Source organism: Neopelma chrysocephalum, unplaced genomic scaffold (genome assembly GCF_003984885.1).
Source record: "Neopelma chrysocephalum unplaced genomic scaffold, ASM398488v2 Primary Assembly neopelma1_97390, whole genome shotgun sequence".
Lineage (NCBI taxonomy): Eukaryota > Metazoa > Chordata > Aves > Passeriformes > Pipridae > Neopelma > Neopelma chrysocephalum.
The window spans coordinates 3,209,151-3,230,716 of record NW_020926031.1 but is presented as its reverse complement, the minus strand read 5'-3'; the positions used below and the strand labels follow the sequence as shown (position 1 = coordinate 3,230,716).

Here is a 21,566-nt window from a genome sequence, read left to right as displayed (position 1 = left end):
ACTGGAGAAAGCAGATGTGGTATCTGTCCTTTCCTGTCTGCTGCTTCTGCCTTGCAGGGATGGAAATGAGCATCCAAGTGGGACAATAGTTGCTTTTTCTCAGTAGCAATGCTGACAAAAATGGATGTCAAACGACAGGCTCAGTGAGTTGAACTTGGCAAGCTCTGGCAGTGTTTTGCCCTGACAGGGAGTCAGGAATCTCCCACAGGAAGACACAAGTTCTGTTCTCTAAATGTTATTCAAAAATCCCCGGCAGAGTATTGGTGAAGAACATGGGTCTGGTTTTCTCCAAGGCATTCCTATTCCAGCCATGCAATTCAAAATGCGTTTTGAAGTAGCAAGAAAGAGGAGAAATACATGAAAGCTGTTTAGAAGCAATGTCTGACCATTTTGCTATGTTTGAGGTTTCTTTTAGTAAATTTCTATATACAAATCCAATGAGAAAGTCTACCTTTTTTCAGTTCTAAAGTTCAAGTAAGACTTCACTATTTTTTTTGTATCTTTTTTAATCTGTCACTGGGAATTCAAAACAGGATTTGAAAAAAACATCAAACAAGCAACCTACTCTTATAGGGAACTGAAAAGCAGGAGTACAGTGTAGCAAGTTCAGACATTAAAAATCAAGAGAGAATATAATATACTCTGTGCAATGCAGCTGTGGCTAAATGCTGATTTGCACATTAGGACTAGATTAGCATCACTCAGATGTGATCTGCATATTGAGTAACTATCACAAGTGTGGTACTATTGATGAAAAATGAAACTGCATGGTACAATTCAGATCTAATATACCACCCTTCTGTGTTTTTAGATTCTACAGAAGTGTAAAGGAAGAGCTATTACTTCTAAATTTTTATAAAATGCATGTAATTTAGTTTCCTATAAAAGTTCAGTCTGATACTCACTATGTTTATAAAACAGAATATAATATTACCATAAAAGTGATTGTCTTTTAGCCACTCAAAGACAAGAAATATTCAAAGAAATGACCATATAAATGTTGATTATTTCTATTCTGAAAGCAGTCAAATCAATTTAAGATGTTGTGGCTAACTTATCACAGATTTTGTGGCTATAATGTCTGCATGACTTGACTTCGAACACTCTAAACTTCAAAAAGACCTTAGTATTGATAAGTTCATCTGATTCACTTTCAAATACAATGTCGTTTGCATTTTACGCAAAGGACATATGCAGGATGGCCCCTTAAGAAGTTTTTCATTAGTTCAGTGGTAGGCTTTAAGAATAATTCTTTCTGCAGCATTTCCCAAACATTTGACAACATTCCTCTTTGGAAAGATTAAAAAGATGAGTGTCCTTGCTGAAGCCACACGGGAAGCAGAGGCACATCTAGTAGGTGTTTATATCCCATGGTTAAAGTGCAGCACACAGGCTGCACGTGTTTCTTTCCAGGAAGGGTTCCTTCCAGTGCTGTGCACCAGTGGGCCAGCATGCCACCTGCCCCAAAGGGCACTGCCTCTGGATTTTGACATATCTGACTGGTACAAAATACCTGTGCTGCATATGCTTCATGTGTTATTTCCATAGTGGAGGTTTGGGGCAGGAGTTTTACAGTGAGAAGAGTTTGTCTGAGAATTGTGAAGAGCTGCTGGTAGGTGTCAGGATGTCTCCCCTTGGGATGTCCTGCCAGCCTTTAGAGGCACTCTGGTGTGCCTTCTGCAGCAACACCCATGATGGAAGACAGCTTTTCAGCCTGTGGAAAGGTAAAACAGTAACTTGTGCCTCTCTGAATGTGTGGTAGGGGAAAGTTCACTGTGTTCTTATGGCAGATACCACAGAGTTGCTTTCTTCTTTATCAGACTAGAAGGAATTTTCTGTCCGCTGACTCCTAACAGGTCCTATAGCAAAACAGATCTTTATCTAAATATGAATCTAGCATTGGGTAGACATATAGAAACACTGCACGTGTGTCAAGAGATCTACATGTGTTCACGGTGTCTCTATGCACGTGCAGATAGTGTATTTGCTTTTTAAAAATTATTAATATGTGAAGGTAAACTTGCCACTCCTATTTCGTAGATGGCATCAGGCTTGCTCGAGTGTTTTGTTTTATGGGTTTTTGGTTTTGGTTTTTTTGGTTTTTTTTTTTTTGTTCACTGCTGTCTAGCAATAGATAGCCAACTTTTCTCTAGGGACTCTGAGCTCAATGTCTGAAGGTGATATTGAGCTTCTGTTTAGACTTTGCAGACAGCAGTAGAAGGAAATCTTATAACTGAATGATAAACTGAAGTGCCAAACCTCGGGTACTTGCAAAAGGCAATAAATCAACAAAATAACAGCATGAGGATTTTTTGAATTTTGGAGTTCTGGACACCTCTACACAAACCAGTAAATCCAGTTAAGGAATCACACGGTAAGTGACGGAGACAGAAACTCAGATTTTCTGAGTGGAAATGTGTACCTTAGCCATCTGGTTACTCCATCATATGTTAAGGTGGATCTACTAAGCGTGTGATTTCTAAACCACAACTTGTAACAGAGAAGGAACATTTAATTCCTAGCATAATATAGATTTCTTGTGTATTTGGCTAGGAGCTTGGAATAGAAACTTTGGCAGTTGATTTCAGTTACAAGTTAGCATACATATTAGCTTGTACATAGAACAGTATCTTAGAGTTACTCAAATAATGCTATTAATGATAGCAAAATATAGGTTCTTGAATAATTTTTTTTAGTATTGTCATAAATAATTCTGTTTCAAGCGTACAGATTTATCATGTTGACAATGCTACTGAACAATTCAGTGAAATTTGTAGTAAGGTTTCTGACAGTGTGTGAGACCTGTCTTATTTTCTCTATAATGACATAAAAAATGGATGTTGCTCATTGTATCACATGCATAATGTCATGTTTTCTGCAGTGCAAAATAATCTTTAAAGACATGTTGAAGAACCTACATAGTTTGGAGAACATACTAGCAAATGCTTTCACTTTTAATCATACTGCTTTTGGTATTGCGGACTGTCACCAAAGATCATCCATTGTTCTCCTTGCTTTTTTCACTTGTGTTTTGAATAGGTTACCAGTAACATCTGAAATTACTTCTCAGATCCTTGTCCACTGCTGCTGTACAGCTTTATTTGCAGCAGGCACAAGAAGACAACACAGCCACCCTTAGGTGCCTCTCATCCAGCAATGGAGACTACAGCACCTTTAGTGACTCAGTTTAGAATGGATGAATGGGGCAGGAATCAATCTGTATTTTACAGCTTTGTCAACCCTACTGTGCTAGTATGAATTGTTAGTAAAACCCAATTTTACTGTGGCCATGCATGCATCTCTGGTCTAATGAATCCCTCTGCAGGACTGAAGCCCTTGTTAGCATAAACAGCAGGTAAAACTCCTCATGCACCCAAGAAACAACTTTGTTGAGCAATGATTTGCCAAGCAAACATAGTATCTCTGCATTGCATAAATATACCATAACAACAATTTTACCTTTAAAATAGATCTTAAGGAACTTTTACTTCAGTAACTGGAATTAGTGGTAGTGGAATTGCTGCAGTTCAAGGAGTTATTCTATTCGTGTCTTCTAATGAATTGCAATCAATTAAACACACTGTTATGCAAAAAATTCTACATAGATCAAGAAAGTTACCTGATTTTTTCAGACATTTTTTCCAATATCTCTAAACTTTTATTGTAAAATTTATGTAGAATTCTGGTAAATGTTCTTAATCATGCAAGTTTTATGAAAAAGCTTTTATATAAACAATGGCTTTAAAACATGTATATTGTTAAAAAAGCTGCCAGCCTCCTCCAAGTCGTATTTCATGAAACGTTTCCCTCACACACCTGTGTGCTAGTGGCTGATACTACATATCTGCCCTTTCTCTGGAGCAGGGGAAGGGCTGGCTGGGATTTCTTTTGTGTAGGGGCATTACTTGAGTCAGAAGTGTAAACCAATCCACCAAAAATCAAAACCAGAGCAACTGATGAAGTGTATATACAGAAGGAAAATTTCAGACTATTTCCTGGCACTGTAAGGAATACAATCCTCATGTTGAGATATGGTTTAATGATAGCTCTTACAGAATATTTGCTTACCAAGAAATGAGATCCATTCACACGTAGTTTTTCTACAACCACAGCAGATTCAGGCATTCCAAACTGAGGTGAGAATAAGATATTACAATAGTATGAAACTTGCCATTTGTAAACAAACTAATTAATATTTCCATACTCAAATACTCAGGGTTGTGGAAATAGTTATACTAGTTGACAAGGATATTTAGAAGAAGAATATTGGACAGAATAACTAATGCTTTGGCAGTGACTTTTGCATGAGAGATAAGACAGGGTACTATCTCTTTCTTAGGAAGAAAGATTACAGGAGATAAGGGCTGATAAAACAGTGAATGGAGTAGATGAGATGAAATTATGAAGCAGCAAATGTAATATAAATGGAGCAAGGATCCCAGCAGAAATACACTGTGGAACTTCAACTGCTATAGGATAAGAGGAGGCCAGGATTAGACACAGGTTAAAAGGTATTTTGAAGCAAAAGTTCATGTAGCCATGTCATCATCCCATAGGCCTGTTTAACAACCTTTGTATGCACTGGTGGCTGCTTGGCTTCAGCACCAGATATTTGGACTAAGTGTGTCTTGCACTTACCATGATGATGGGCATTCTGAATTCAGGTAAATGTTTGTAGCAGTAATGACCAACTCCAACAGTAACAGAGAAATATTAGTGAAAATAAACTCTTCTCATATTTATGTGGCTTTTCCAGGATAATTCTTTATTTCTAGACCACTTAAAACTGATCACGCTTAAACATTCAAAGTGTGTTTATCTACTTTTTGATATGGAAATTTCAGGTTCAGACATACATTCAGACTGGTTTTTGGCCCACTAGCTGACATGACTGAGTTTATAATTTTTTTATACTATGATTGGGAGAGTGCTGCTTGATTGCAATACAGAATAGATCACAATTCAACCGAGAGGGTTGCTGTGGGTGTTGGACCAATGAGTGGTTGTGAATTGTCTTAATTTGCCATCAGTTTCACTGATTTTGGTGCAGAGAGAAAGAATCAAAGCTATGCACGCTTTCTGCTCTCAGCTTTTGCCCATCTGTTTGTAGTTACTAGCTCTGACGAGCTGCTTTTGAGCCTTGCCTTATGCTATTAATCAAGCATCTAACTTTTGTGTAAGGGAAAATTTGTTCCCTTTACGTGGCTAGCTCATGAGACAAATGGATGTTTTGCTACTGGTGTTTTGTGATGACTATGGAATTTTTCATTTTGTTACAAATACATTAACTTTCCTTACAAAAACGTTAAGATCAGTATTGAGGAGACGACTAGACTACATGGCGAATGGAGGCCAAGTAGGCAAACCCTGAACACAACTTGGAATATCACAGAGTTGTTGCAATTATAGCATAGATACAAGATACCAGGGAAGTACATCCAAAAGAAAAATCAATATGGTTACTTATTATTTAGTAGTCGAGTTATTTGTTTTATACAAAATGCCTTTTATGAGACTGGAAACACTTTGCAGAATGGCTAGTTAATTTCTGTACTTATGACACACGGATATCTATATAATTAAGACTTTCAAAGTAAAAAAAATGCTAAAATTGCACTGTACATACGTATATACCCATTTTACATATATATTATGGCAGCAGCATCAGTATACCTCTTCTAGAGAACCCAGCCTCAGTCACAGCACATAAAAGCTGATGTTACTTTCCTGAACTGCTGTTTGATATATTATGTTCTGTTCAGTGCTTGTCTGCTATCTTGCATACCTGTAGTGAACTATTCAAAGCTTTCTCTGAACTCAGAATGATTTTTTTTTTTATTTGAGCTGTTCTACAGCACTCTTTATTGTCCAAGTGCTTCAGAAAGGCTAATAACTGCTTTCTCTGAGACCACCCTGTGAGATGAAAACTCCATTAGTAAGGGATGTTGAGGTGCCTGAAGAAAAAAACCTTGTACAGCATCCAGTGTTTTTGGATGCCTAACTACAACTGTTTAGATCTATGAAATATACAGGTATATTTGTATATTCAGTATTTTTGCTTCTGAGAGGAGCTGCCAATGTGGTTGCAACTCTTACCTCTCACTGCCACAGGTCAAGCCCTTGGGCAATATCATGTTTTTTCTGAGTGACTTGCATGTCTTCAGGTAAAAATATTGAGCTGGGGCAGTGACAGAATCTGGTATTTCAAGGTAGAATTAAATCAACATTACTACATTACTATGTATTCATTTTCTCTTTTTCACCAAACCCTGGCCTTGTGCACCTTACAATTTCTGTAACGACCAAGAGTAGTGCATAAACCTACTGGTTTTTTTGCACTACCAAAGGCAGGTGTTTGTGAATGGAAAAGGTAATATGTGAAGAAGCAATTAGAGGCTATTGTGGGTGAGAAATTCAAAGGTGAGAAATTCAGGTTATAGAGATAATCCCAGTTCCGGCACATTTCAGTGCTTGTTTCTGTAACCTTAACCTTATTTTAGGCTTCTTGCATATGTACTGCCCGTCTCAGGGTGGGGAGATCCAGCACAGCCTCCAGTGTGTTGTCTGACTACAGACATGATGGTAGCATGTGGTGCTGAGGCTCTCTGGAGTGCTGGCAGTGGGAGCTGACAGCTCTGTTCACGGTGGCTGCAAGCAAATGGCTGCTGCTTCCAGTGTAGAACGGCCAAGCACTTAATGTGGGTTAATATATATATATATATATATAATGGCCAGTCTTCGCGAACGAAGATTTTGGGGAAAGGTCTTTTTACCTTTCCAGCCTGCGCAATGGATTTTTTAGGTGAGACACAGCTTGCGCTGAACTGAGCCCACCCTTTAATCCTAAGGTTCATCTGCCGGGGCCAAGCAAGCTTGGACAATGGCAGTGAGGTCCTCAGGACGTAGGTTTGTTTAGAGTGACCTTCTCATAGATGGATGGCCTTACAGGGCTAACGGGCTCCATCTGCCCGGGGGACCGGGGATTCGAACCGGGGTCGCAGCAGTGAGAGTCCTGCATGCTAACCACTAGGCCACCAGGGGTCCCCATAATGTGGGTTATCCTACAGTAATTGGATTATTTAGCTGCTTTAATCAGTGATGAGAGTGTAAGCATAGGCATTAACAGCTTTTTATGAAGTTGGAAGATTCTCTCTTAACAAGTATGAAGCCAGGAGTTATGGTGTGCCTGGAATTTCCCTGAAAGCCTCTGAGTTGTTGAACAATTGTTATAAACTTTGTCTTGTATTCTGCTGTAGAATTGCAGAACTTTAAAACCATTATAACTTCTATAAATTAGTCTGATTTCCTTTCAGCTGAAAGGCTTTCAGCTAATTAATCCTCTGAGTAGCTGCTCCAAGTAATAAGTTCACTGGTTAGCTGATATGTTATCATTATGGTATGAATTAATTCCACAGAACAGGTTAGCTTTCTCAATGTGGGGACAATGTTCCACCTGTGATATATCTCCATTAGGAATTTGTTTTTAGTTTTGTTGTGTTGGTTTTTTTCTTTAATTGTACAGGACTGAGCACACAGGCAAAATGGAAAAATAATACAAAATGAACATCTCAAACTTTGCATGGCTACTTTTTGCATGGCTGCAAATGGAACTCTTGTGGAAAGACTTCATGGCACTATTATTTTCTTTGACAAAAATTGTATGCTCCTTCAATAGAAAAGGATGAGAAACCTTAATAACAATAAATTCTCACTTTTAGTGTAAAGAAGGTACTGCAAAAGATTGGTGCTTCTACAGTTAGAATTAGGATAAACACAAGACAAAAAAATCTTACATAAAAAATTACAGAGAGAAACTTGCCTAAAAACAAAAAGAATGTAAAGTGAGACTGTATTTGCAACTGCAGTGAATGGACTTTATCAGTTAAAGGTAGAAGTCTAAAACTTTTCATAGTATTCAGTAAGTTGTAAGGAAAAATATGATATCAAAAAAAGGCGATATCATGGAGGATATATTTTATATATCTCTGTGAGGAGATTATTAAAGTAGTGAAAGATGTCTAAAAATGAGCTTGGAATACTTTGTGCAATTCAGGTTATTTTACATATACCAGAAAGGGCACTGTAGAGCTAAGTAATGTACAAGCCAATAAAGGAATGATTCAAAAACCAAAAAAAGCTCAAGTACCTTAAACTTAAGCAACATCTAGCAACTACTGTGGGTATATATGCATTGAGAAGAAAAGATTAACAGTAAATTCTTATTGAAAGACTGTAAATTTTCAAGTGATATTCAAATATAAAACCTAGACCTATTTTCTGTGAAATGGTTATTTCTTCCCATCAGGAAATAAATTTAGGCATGAAATACCTTTCTCTTATAAGAAATATCCCTGTGAACAAACATTTTTTTGTATGATTTGTCATGTAGGAGATCTTAGCTAGCAGCTTCTACCATGAATTAGATTTCTATAGGAAACAGGAAAGTACCAAAAAACTCAAGTAATATTAATAAGTTCTTGGGGGTGACAATTGGTGACTAATCTATTTTCAATACTAGTGAATATTTGTGCTAGATTTAGGATAATATTTCTGGTTTTCAAAGGTCAATCCAGTAAGAGTTTCTACTAGCTGAATGTAGACTGAGCTGTCTAAAGTGTTACATATACATTCAGTACCTGTCTTAGGAGATCTGCAACTTGAAAGTTGTCCAGTTCTGAAATTCGTCTTGAGATGGTAGTTTTGTGGCCATGTTTCTATCCAGGGAGAAAGACTTAATCTATATGAGTAACACTGAACTGTTGCTTTATTGGTTTTTACTGAACTGATGTAGAAATCCTAGGAGGAAGTCCGTTTTGCAACTTTTTTCCTGTTTGCTCACTTAAAGTGAACACCCATAAAGAGTGATTTAGGAAGTACCAATGTTCTTGTGTGAGTAACTCCAGTATAAGGAAACTATAAGTTATTATATCAACATATGCACGTATCTGTCATCACTGAAATCAGTTAAGTTTTGCTGAAATCAGTATATAAAACATCTGAGTCACCAGCATCTTACAGGTTTAAATATGGAAACTATTTTTCATATCTATTACAAAAAGAATTAGTGATAGCTGTCAGTTGCTTACCTTGAACTCCTTGACTCAGCTGCTTGGTTCTGCCTTCAGATTGCATTTGACTTGCTTGTGGGTTTTGACATATTGTGCTGTGGTGTTTAGATAGAAAAAAGTAGCTCAATTGCAGAACTTTCACTTCCAGATTATATGATATGACAATCTCATTTTTTGTCAAGTTTCGACATCATACATTTGGACTTAGATAAATCACTAAGTTATTCTAAAATGATGTATGATCTAAAGTTTTTGGGGTTTTCTTGGGTTTGTTTTTGTTCCCTCCACCTTGTCATTATTCTAAAGAACAAATTGTCAATCAATTCATTCTAGTGCTACATTACCTTTTCAAAAATGCTTGTACTGAGTCAAACCATAAGCTCACCCAGCCCAGCATCTTCTTTTCTGACTGTGGTCAGAAGTGAGCTGCCTAGGAAACTGTATAGAAAGAGGGCAAGCATATAAGACTTCCACAATCTTATCCCACTCTCCAGCTATTTTGAATTTGAGGACTTACTGGTCTGAGTGTGGCTTCTTCTTACGCTGCATGCCTATATGTTACACCCATGATTCCCAAATTTGGAGCCATGACTGCTGTTCAAGGAGGATCAACAAACTGGGCAGACACAGCCAGGCATTTCTCCTGGGTTGCAGGAGGAGTAAGACAGCTGTTTTTAGTGGAGGTTGAGGCTCGGGTGGAGTCAAGGGAGCAGTGCCATCAAGGCTCAGGATGGGAACTTCTGGTCCTTTTCTACCCCTGTCCAGACATCTCTTCTGAGCTGCATTCCTGCCCCACTCAGTCCTTCTCTTCCTTTTCACCTCTCATACAAACACAGAATACACTTCCAGTTGGAGAAAACAGGACATGATTTTTTTAAATTGGAGAATGGCTCAGGGTTCGTATTCTAATATAAGGGGGGAAATGTTTGAGAGCCATTGCTCTGTAAAATGGGCAATAAAATTGCCAAGATGCAGCTGCAGCTGTTGAAACAAACCCAGATTATTTTGCTCAGCAATTCTGAGTCACCACAACAAGACAAATATGAAAGCTTCCATAAAAGGCCAGAGACCAAGGAATGTTATATTCTGCTTTCCAATTACTCTTCCTGTTTTATTTCCCAGTGCAAAATGGATTTGGGGCATATGTTCAATGATTAAAATGGATTTCAGATAAGTTGAAATGTCTCGTCTGCTGTCCTTCAGATTTCTCTGAATGTATTTTTACTGTTAGAGTGACTGACAGATCAGTTGTTGACAGTGAATACTCTTTTTGCTATCTTGTGATTTTGCAGAACAGTGAATCTGGCAAAACTCAATTCCTGGAGTTTCAGAAATGAGATAGAAGCCCTTGCAGCTCAAATTTGGCCTCCTCAGTATAATCTCCAGGTGCCTGGCTGGTATATTATTAAAAAATTATGTTGAATTTCATAGTGTTTTGTAGTGTTTAATATTTCATAGTGTTGGCTGTGAGTTTTTCCAAGGGGAGCACACCATCTCCCTGGACGACAGTAGGCATCAATACTGTCTTCCCACTGTGTGCAGGACCAGAAGAGAGGTGCATGTATTCCTTAAGAAATTTTGCTTGTCTAGTTTGCATGCAGGAGTGATTTTGTCAGTTGTTGTGTGGGGAGGTGGGAAGCAGCCGAGTGGGAGATGTGTGAGTTTACAGGTTTAATGGCTGCTTATGGGAAACAACAAAATAACAGATGCCATCAGGTGTGAAACATGAATAGCGTGAAGCACAGCAATGCTGTTATTTATGCAGTACAGGCTGTTTGGTTACTGAGTAGGTGTAAGCCAGTTCTAGTTCAGAATGTCTCAAAGGCAAATCAAAAATAGTGCTTTAAGAATTTTGCAATTCAGTGCATGCTGCCAGCCTTACCTGCCCCTCTTCTTACATTGCCTATGAGCCCATGAGCGTTTCCAGAAATCCTGACATGTGAGGAGCTGCTCCTGGCTGCCTGCTGCCCTCCGCTGTCGTGTTCCTACACTGCCTGGTAGTCCGCAGTGTGAGCTGAGGCTCTGCCCTGCCAGTTCACCCATAGTGCCCTGCCCAGGCCTCCTTCTTGCACCTGGTTTCTCTCTGACTGCTCTCTCCCAACACTATCTTCTGGCTAATTCTTCTGTCATTGCCTATGATGACATCAATTTAATTTGTATTCTAGATTCTTGGGAGAGTATTCTCAAGAAACCAGTGTTTATGCAGTTCACCTCTCTCCACTGAGATGGAGATCTATTTGGGAAGGTTGTATTCATTTTTCTATTTCCAAAGGGGCTGTAGCATAGGTGGTTGAACCAAAGGGACTGTAGCTTGCAAGAAATATTTTTCCATTTGTGTTTTAATCTGACTAAACATGATGACAATAGTAAAAAGAGAAAAACAACAACAACAAAACAGGGACATGGGGATGCTCATGTGGGATCCTGCACCTTGTCTCTTGATGATGATATTGTCTTTGGCTTGATCAATACTGTAGTTTTCTTTCTTCAAGTGTGTGCAACAGAAATGGAGAATATTATCATGTGCTTCCACTTGCTTTTAACTACCCTCAAGGGGATTATTTCAAGAATTGCTGGCTGGAGAACCCCATCTTAGGTTACCAATTCTACTTAGTACCCAAATACTTCTAGTTACTCTATGTAGTGTATCCCCTTTCATGGCAATTCAAATAAATACATGCACTTGAACACATGTTGGCTGTGAGGACTGTGGAGGGGGAATCCTTGAACAGAATACTGAGGCTTCCAGAGTCCCCCAGACAAAGAGAGGCTACAGATACTGTTTCTTTCCAAACATACAGGTGCTTATATAAAGCTTTGAAGCAAATTGTAGATACTTCAGTGTGAAACAGCACTAGCCTTGGGCAGGTCAAGTTCACTTACTACCAAATATTCCCTGGAGCCTCTTGATCTGGCATGGACACTGGCAGACTTAAAAATGTGTTTGGGTACACGTGCAGCGTGTAATCTGTTATTTCAAACTTGTATCTTACTGGAGACACTAACACTTTTAATCTGTACTCTTTAAAATTTCTCTCCTCCAAAGGAGGTAGCAATATGATTTTCCATATTAAGTTTTTTTTTTCCTAATCAAAAAAGACATCCAATACTTCAGAACTACCAAATTTCATGGGTCTCTTCATGTGTGCATTTTATACACCAGGTAATTTGACCTCTAAACAGAATTTAATTCTCATATATAACCTGTATGTAAAGCAGAGTTATCACATCATTACAGTGTATATTTCAATAAGTTTGTTTCCTAGAGTCTGAAATGTGCGAGCCAGGTAACAGACAAGTTTTTACAGGCTTTTTGTGAAGTGGGTTCTCAATTTGTGATTTCATAGAGATAGTTAAAAAGCAGTATAAAAACAGGTTCCTAGATCATACCACTGGCATTTCTTACTAAATATAAGTAATTTTTAATTTTGATTCATAAATTTTCATGGACATAAGAACTAAATGTGTTAAACTTAGTTCCAAACTTTCAAAGTCAAGTTCTGCTTTGCAAAAACCCATATTTGCTGCAAACAATTTGTTTTACTGTATGTAACACTAGAATACTGCTCTCAGGAACATATACTTGAGCAAAATAGCTCAATGAAATCTTACTCTCTATAAAATATGAACTATTGTCACTGTTTGTTTTTTCCTGTTTTATATAAAAATAACGAAAGTAACATGACTTACCGCATACTCATTTTTCTTCTCCCAGGCACGCATTGGAGTTGTTTCCAAGTAAGTTAAAGAAGCAGTTTCTCATGTCTGCTCTTCCTCCTTAAACTATCCCATATGTATTTTGTTGTTGTTAGTGTGATTGACAGGCTTGGCATTCATAGTGGGTGGGAGAAAAACATTCTTAAAGTAAAAAAGCTGAAATATTCTGAGTCTGAGTAAGTCTACAAGGAATGTTGGAAAATGAAGTTTTGCTTACAGCTGTCTAGAAGTTTGATAAGAATTTTGCTAATTGGTTTTGTCTTTTTTGTTTGTTTGTTTGTTTCACTTACCAGGAGATAAAAATAGCAACATAATCAACAGAAATCATAGTCTGTGAAAGAAACCTTGGGAGATCTTGACAGGACTTCAGCAGAGAGGCAGGATCTAGTGGAAATTGGGTCAGTCTTGTAAATCAGTTTGCTAACCCATTTTTCTAACTTAGTTCTAGTGGAAGCGTAAGGTTCATCACATCCTTGAGTGGAACAGCAGGAGAAAGAACTGTAATAAGTTCTGTGTTATACTGCTGGAGGGAGTGAGAGAAAGTGCCTGTTTGTAAGGATAATTACGGTCTAAGCACCAGATGGGCTCAACCACCACATCATCTTGTTTCTGGAGAAGCAAACCCTGTTTCATTAGCGTTTGTTCATAGGTAGTGATTTGGTAAACTTTTGTTTAGTCTTTTCACTCTCCAATTTGATTCAGTCTTAACTGAAAAACGAGGTGTTCAAGTTGGTCCCAGTATACTGTTCTTTATCCCTTGGAAACTGCTTCTGTCTCAGTGCTGTCTTGATGTACTTGAGTATGCTTGTTATGCAGCATCTGTTATATACAAAATATTGAATGTCCTTAAGTCCAGAATAAACTCCTGTGGGACTCTACTTGAAATACCCATTGAGTTTGGAAGTGATTCACAGATATCTTCTCAATGTGAGTCAGATGAGCACTTAAAACATAGTGTTTTAATCCCATTTCTCTAGTTTGTATGTGATGATTTGTATATGGAATCTCATTGAAAGCCTCAGTGATATGTGCTTTGTGCCCATTATCTAGTCAGCTGTGATACTGAGGAAGGAATGAGACAAGTCTGACACTGTTTGTTCCTGACAAGTCAGTGCGTTGAGGCCCATCATTTGTGAGAATTGAAGTTGGGCTGACTGTTCTGTCCTTCTTCTCCCCTCATCTTAAAGGATGGATGTCTGCTTTTGTTTAGCTACTGTCATTTTACTGACCTACAGTATGTGCTGAACTCATAGCACTGAAAGTTTGGGGATAATTCTTTGACCAGTTCTTTACATAACATGTGTTGATAATTTCAATATGCCATTCTTACTTAAACTTCTAATTCACTTTAATATCAGTAATAAATATTCTGATCCTGCTGTGGCTGCTATCAAAATTAAGCATCTGGTCACAACTTCTTTCGTGAAAATTATTTAAATGCTTCAGTTTTCTCTCATATTTATTTATTCTTTTTTTTCCTGCTAAGGTATGGATCTGGAAATACCTCCTGGGATTTTTCTTACTAATATTTCAGAAATCACAGTGACTTGAGTGGACTTTGGATGAACTTGTGGGTGAAGGAAGTGTCACAGGCTTTTCCAATGGTGCCACAGATGAGTAATAAGGGCAAGAGTTTCTTATATAAATGTTTCTGCAGAAAGTAATTGTGTACTTCGAGTGGTTTAGCTTAATTACATTCTGATGTGTGCCTTTATCATTAGATTGCTTTTTGGTTTTCACTATTTGTTTTCTGAAAGGGCTTGTTGAAATTCTAAAAAGAAAGTATTCAAAATAATTTCTTCTTACAGAGTTGTATCTCTTTCCATATGACAACATACTCCAACAGCAGCAACGGGTTTTGGGTTTTTTCCCTCCTACTATGCCAGCCAGTTATGAGGTATGAAAATGTAGTTCAAGAGTCTTGGGTTCCCTTTGTGACTGAACTAGATTATTTTTATGACTTTAATAAGACAATTATGGAGTTTTTCAGAGGCCAGAGGGAACTATGCCTGCCTAAATGCTTCATGGATCTTTGCAAATCTCCTTGTTTTCTGTCCTAGTGTTTTCCTCCATCCCTGTTTCTATGAGAGCGTTTAGTACTGTAGCAGGGAGAATTTTAGGAAGCCTTAATACATCAATGTTTGTCCAAAAGTTATGAAAACTTTTGTGTTGTAAAATGAGCACGTGAGTTTTTTATGTGTCTTTTCTTCTGGTTTTAGGATGTGGGGGGTGGTGGTGGTGGCGGTGTTGTTTGGTTGGTGTGTTTTGTGTTTTCTTTTTTTTTTAATTAAGAGTGTCTTTTCAATTCTACTAGCTGCATGTTGTACTCACTGGTTTTGTGCACTGTTTATTATAAGTTGTAATACAGAGCAATAATATGTAGAAATTATCTGAGCAGTTATATTACAAATAAACATAAAAATTGTTGGAGGATTCTGGAACCTGTGTTACTGAAAAATAATTAATTGTTCATGATAAAGAATGAATAACATCAATTTGGATACTTAATTGAAGTAATAGGTAGCTCTAAACAGTAACACTAAAAAGCATTTCTTCTTTGTGATCACAAAAGACCCAGATCCAAAGAAGTCTCAAATAGGAGGGCACAAAAACCACAAAAACCAAACCCCAGACACCCAAAAACTTGCTAAGAATGGTTAGCACCATTGCTACATCAAGGCTAATTTGAAACCTATCACCTTTAAATCACTTCCACTATATCCATTTTGCTGCATAAATATACCCTATTTCTTTATTTCACTCATTCTTCAACCCATTCCTGGAACATGTAGTTTCAACTGAATTTCAACTATTGCCAAATGTGCTAAGGTGTTTTGTTTGCATGTTTTGTCATGGAGGCTGGATACATAACACAATCCATTCTCTTAAGGAAAATTGCTCTTTGTGTTATCATTCAACTTTCTGAAATCTTTTTATGTAGCTTTTGATTGTTAGTTTGACCTTCTCTTTGAAACTAGCAACAGATTTAGCCTTTGTTCTAGAGAGCTTTGCCAAAATAACCATGCATTACAAATGTACTTATTCTCATAGCTGTTTGTTTGTAACCTGGATTTTGCACCTAGTTTTTTTTATCTTTTCAAAAATTCATGTTTTTAACTAGTACAATAAAATATAACAATAATAAAAACACAACCTGCTACAAAAGTGACATTGTTCATTAGAAACTCTCTTTGATTTTTTTTTTTGAAGGCTGGAATTGATGTTGTAGTGCTTGGTTGTGATATTCTTTGCAAGTGCTCAGTATTCTTTGCTGTTTAACTGAGCCACTTTTTTGATTTTTATTCTTTTGAACACCTTGGTGTTCTTTTGAACACCTTGCTTTCTATTCCTCTAGATTCATATGCTGACTTGTATAGTTTGCACTTAGACTTCATATAGTTTCTTTAAAGAACCTCTCCTTTGAAATTCATCTGTGTTGACTCTTCTGATAAAATATAGAAAAATGTGTATGAACAGATTTCCATCTGGCAACATTTATATGCATTAAAACCTAGTGAGTAAATTTTAAACCAGAAAACTAGTCTTATTTCAGTGTCTTACCTTATTTAAATAAATTCCTAGGCAGTTTAAATTTGAAATGCTGTGGCTGATGCTTGTTTTAATTTTTTTTATTCTTTTGTTGCATTTTGTTAGTTAGTTAGTTCAACCACTATTGTTTTTTTGAGGCTTGAATATTGATATGTCTAGAAAGCATTTCACCATGCACATGACTCTTGAGATAAATGGAAAAATGTCAAAATAATACTTCAACTCCCAGTGGGCATCATTGCATGGTATTTTACAGGGGAAGATCTCAGCAAAAGTTGACCCTGTTGGTGTTGAAGCGTGCCATGAAGTTTAGATTAAAAACCACAGTGGTGGTGGTTTTTGCTGCATCTGCTTCCCGGGTCCAGAGTTGTCTGTCACTGCAATGAACTTGGCCAACTCCAGCTGTAGTAAGAGAAAATTCTAAATAATGTTTCTAGAAAATCTGCCTCAGTATGACTTCCTAAAGAGGGCTAAATTTAAATAAAAATACACAAAGATGTGCATTTACTGCAAGTGTTATGGATACCACTCATTTCTCTGAGGTATAGGCAGAGAGGTACATCTCCATTCCCCATTTGCCCCATACTTCTACTGTGCTCCTTACAGTCCTTGTAAGCTTTGGAAGAGCCTTTGATATTTCAGTGCATCCAGCTACCAAGCAGCAGTTCTTTTGATTTCCACAGTGAACTAGTAATACTGGAGTTCACTGAATTGACAGTGGCTTGAACCAGAAAAGCTTCAGTCACAACAGACTTTGGAGTTATAACTGAAGTATTTGTTGTTGGGATGCACAGTTAAGAGGAAATGTAAGGTATATGATGGAAAACAGAGTTGCTTCTGTTTTGAAGAGGTATTTCTTTCAAGCTGTGGTGTAGTTGACACAATGAGGAGAAGGGGTGCTGTCCAGAGGAACCTTGACAGGCTTGAGAAGTGAGCCTGTGCCAACTTAATGAAGGCCAAGGTCGTGCATCGGGGCTGTGGCAATCCCAAGCCCAAATACAGGCTAGGAGGAGAATGGATTCAGAGTAGCCCTGTGGAGAAGGACTTGGGGATGCTGGTGGATGAGAAGCTTGATGTGACTCAGCAATGTGCACTTGCAGCCCAGAAAGCCAACTGTGTCCTGGGCTGCATCAAAAGCGGAGTGGCCAGCGGATCACGGGAGGGGATTCTGCCCCTCTGCTCTTGTGAGACCCCTCCTGCAGTGCTGCACTCAGTTCTTGGGCCCCCAACATAAGGAGATGGGCTGTGAAAGATGATCAGAGGGCTGGAGCACCTCTCCTATAAAGACAGGCTGAGAGCTGGTGTTGTTCAGTCTGGAGAAGAGAAGGCTCCAGGGTGACCTTGCAGTATCTAAAGGGGACCTACAAGAAGGCTGGAGAGGGACAACTTACAAGGACATGTAGTGACAGGACAAGGATGATGGCTTTAAACTGAAACAGAGTAGATTTGGATTAGATATTAGGAAGAAATTCTTTACTGTGAGGGTGGTGAGGCACTGAAACAGTTGCCCAGAGAAGTTATGAATGCCCCATCCCTAGAATGTTTGTCAAGGTTTTTGGACTCATAAATATGTCTTTTGTCCTTAGACTGTTGACATAGATAAAATTTAATGAACAGAGTTTATTTGACAGTCATCAGAAAATATGATAAAATCTCAATAAATAAAAAGGACTGTAAAAGCTGAGAGATCTATTGGGTTTGTTTTGGGTTTTGGTTTTTTTTTAATTCTGAATGTGTTTGGGGAGATATCAAAGAGATATTATGTTTATGATAATAAATTGTAAAGGAAAGAACTATCAAGAAGAAAAGGACGAAAAGTGCTTTTGAATTTTTCTCATTTGAGTCACAAAACTTTATTTCATAACCTTTTATTCTAGATCCTTTTTGTTAGTTTGGTTTTGTTTATCAATTAGGTAATGGTAATGTCGTTGAACATCTTTATCACCATGGTGTTAAGTGAAATTAGATCTGGGTAAAATGGTGTTATGGTTACAGGGAAGGTATGAAAGGAATAAACAGTCAGTGACAGATTCTTCTCTACACCAAATGTGGAGGAGTGTTCTATTGTTATATACTGAACAAAGTCAGAGTTTAGTGTGCTTATGTTAATTCTTCTTCCACTTTTCTTGTGAACTAACTTTTGCTGTTGCCAACCTTTTCCTTATAGCTTTAGCATCTCCAATTGTCAGAGATACTCAAGAAAAACTGTGAATATTCTCACAGGTATTTTCTTTGCACAGTACCCAAGTGCCTTGCATGAATCACTGACAATACAGAGTTGTTTTAGTTTATTCTCTTCTCTGTTCCAAAGCCAGAAGCCATCCTAATCATGTTGTTTTATTTCCAAGGAAATACGTGTGTCCTATTGGAAAAATGCTGGGGGGAGTTTGTGGGAATTAGTGGCAATGAGGGTAGTAGTTGACTGCTGCTTATGTTGGTACCATTAAAATATATCTCAAGATTTTTTTCTGTTTCTAGGGAAAGTACTAGGAAATATTGGGCACAGTATCCATGCATTTTGGAAACTAATGGAGGATATCCCAGTGACACTGCTTTTGTGTGTTATAAGCTTGGATAAGCTTTTTAGGGGTCTAGATATGAGGTGTTTGGTATGCATCCATCTACTGACAGCATTATAAATATTGCATTTCTGACCTTCAGATTTTCTCTCTTGATCTCTGGTTAAATGATGTATTTGCCAGTTTGACACCGCTGACATTCTGTCTGTTTGGTCTAGCATTGTTATACCATGATTCCTTGTGATCCCATTGTCATGGGAATGACATATCTGAAATGATGAATATACTTTGAAGCAATGTGGGGAATAAACTTCATTTGCAACAAGACTTTCATTGCAAAATGTCTACTTCAGTGTCCAGTATAAATGATTTAAATAACATGGATGTATTTAAGAACACCGGCGATTTATAATATAGTATAAAGGAGGATAAGCTACTATTTGGCCGGATAATTAGTGTTGTAATTATGGTTTTAGTTGGATTTCCCCTTGCTTTTGTTTTCCTATGCACTGCATTGGGCAAACTTGCATTTGTGAGACAATAAACTGAACAGTGGAAATAGAAGCTTCCTGTTTTCCCTCAGTAATGAATGCTTTGCTTCTCTAGAAATGTTCTCTTCTGTAGAACCAGTAAAAATTAACTTCATTTCTAGAGAAGTGAACCATAAACCATATGAAGTGAGAAACAGAAGAAATGAACACAAAAATTTGCACTGCAGTGTAAGGTTTTTTATATGCTTCTTTTATGTTTTTGAACACCTCAAAAGCAGCCCTACCTTAGAATTCCATGCTTGTTTTCAGAAGTTGATTGGATGTGTGATGTGAATAAGACCATTATAATGTTACCTGTATTCCTGAAAAAATGAAATCTCTTTTGATTCAAGTATTTTATGAAATTTTTTACACATAGCCTTCATGTCCTCATTCCTTTATTATTAAAATGAAATGAGAACTTAAAAGAAAAGTCAACAACAAATGTCAGGCTGATAAAAACCTCACCACTGACCTTCAAAGCAGTGGGATTTGACTATGATATGGTTATCCTCTGAGGTTAGAAGTTACAAATCAGATGATGCAGTGATGACTTTCATGCTCTGGAACCTACACACTCTGCATAACATCCCATGCCTCATTTGTCACCTCTTTTCCACTGGTTAGAGCATGATCTATTATTTCTGCTTGCAATTTTGCATCTCTCCATTATTGGTGGACTACAGCAGACAATTGAACTCCCTAGCAATTCTCTCCTCTTGGTCAACTGTGCCCCAGTTCATAGCCAAAGCACTTCATGTGCTGTATGTACGACTGGCATGCAGTGCAAAAGGTATGGGAGCACACACTGCCCCTGATATACCTGTATCAGCAAAATGAGATGGAATGGCCCATAACTTAGATAAGTGTGTGCTGCAGGCATTGTGATCCAGTGTCCCTGAGATGATGCCATCAATGTTGTTTAACAGGCTAGGCCAGCTTTTGGATTTCTATTGATAGTTTGCCAAGTGCTTACATCAGCTTCTAAAGTCATGTTTTTGTTTCTGGTTTCAAAGAAAGCTTGATAATATGTAAGGGACAATAACTCCCAAGTAATTTTGAGATTACATTTGAAAAGCCCCACAATCACTCACTAACTAATTTCTTTCTTTTCTGGGCATCTTCCTCAATTTTTTTTCCCCATAACTTTATCTACCAGGACTTCAGAAATAATTGCAGGTCCAAGCAAAAGCTTAAATTGAGGTATTGAAAGACTTAAGTGCTGGAAACTGAGGTTCTGCTCTGGATGGACTGAGCTCAGGAACTTCATGATACTATAAATAATTCTTTTCATTTTCCTTTTCATTCTCATAACAAATGAATTGCACTCAGCTCTTACCTCTTGCTGTTTCTCACAGCATGCAAACCCATGTGAGTCAACACTCTCTGTAAGAGCAGAACAGCAGGGAAGAAAGGCCAGAAAGAATGCAATATATTTGTGAGGGTTTTCTTAGATTAGTCTCCTTCAGATTTCTTATTTGTATCCCAGGAAACTTGAGAGCTCAGATACTTGCTTGTCAAACAAAGCAGGCTGAAACACATCACTCCTGAACAAAGTGTGGTTATGAATCTTTGAGAGGGCAAGAAACATCCTAGGAGGCATGTGGTGCCCAACTTTGCCTCTCTGAAAGAATGGCTTTCACCCTGCTACTGATGGAAAGCTCACTGAAAAAAAAGAACCAGACCCCTCTATTTGACATGAGGCAATATATTCATAAAGGTTGCCTTTCTGCCTTTTTTTTCTGAGTTTCTGTCAATTTGTCTGCCTTTAGATTAAACACTGCCTGTGGGAATTGGGTGTTGTCCCCCTCTTGAAAGATTAAAAACATGTCAACAATAAGGTGATTCTAAGGTGAAAAAGCTGCTTTCTGGTTGCACACCCTGTCTGAAAATCAGAGCTTTTGTGTTTATGGCTTTTAATCCTCTGATACAAACATCCCTGTCTGTACTTCCTATAAATAGTAGGAAAATACCTTTACAACTAGTTTCCACTATTAACTCCAGTTTTAAAAACTCTTAAAAGTATTTCTGTGCATCTGCATATGAAGAATCTGTCATACAAAAGTAGACTGTGAATATAGTCAGTCTCAGAAAGAGCTAAGTTGAAATTTAGCATTTCATATGAAATTCCTCAGTGATATTTCATAGCTTTGTAACAGTAGAATTTAAGAGAAATGTTGAGT

General features: G+C 37.7%; 1 protein-coding gene across 2 annotated transcripts in view; it reads right to left on the bottom strand.

The window, feature by feature from the left end:
- The window catches only part of BLNK (B cell linker), a 100,433-nt gene extending 87,627 nt beyond the window's left edge, over positions 1 to 12,806 (bottom strand). For both annotated transcript variants that reach the window (XM_027672083.1, XM_027672084.1), the window contains exons 1-2: positions 12,759 to 12,806; positions 4,069 to 4,131 (exon numbers count right to left, since the gene is read on the bottom strand). In XM_027672083.1, the coding sequence (XP_027527884.1) occupies positions 4,069 to 4,131; positions 12,759 to 12,791 (96 nt within the window). In that variant the 5' untranslated portion in view covers positions 12,792 to 12,806. The remainder of the gene's footprint in view (positions 1 to 4,068; positions 4,132 to 12,758) is intronic.
- Between the last annotated feature and the right edge of the window lie 8,760 nt (positions 12,807 to 21,566).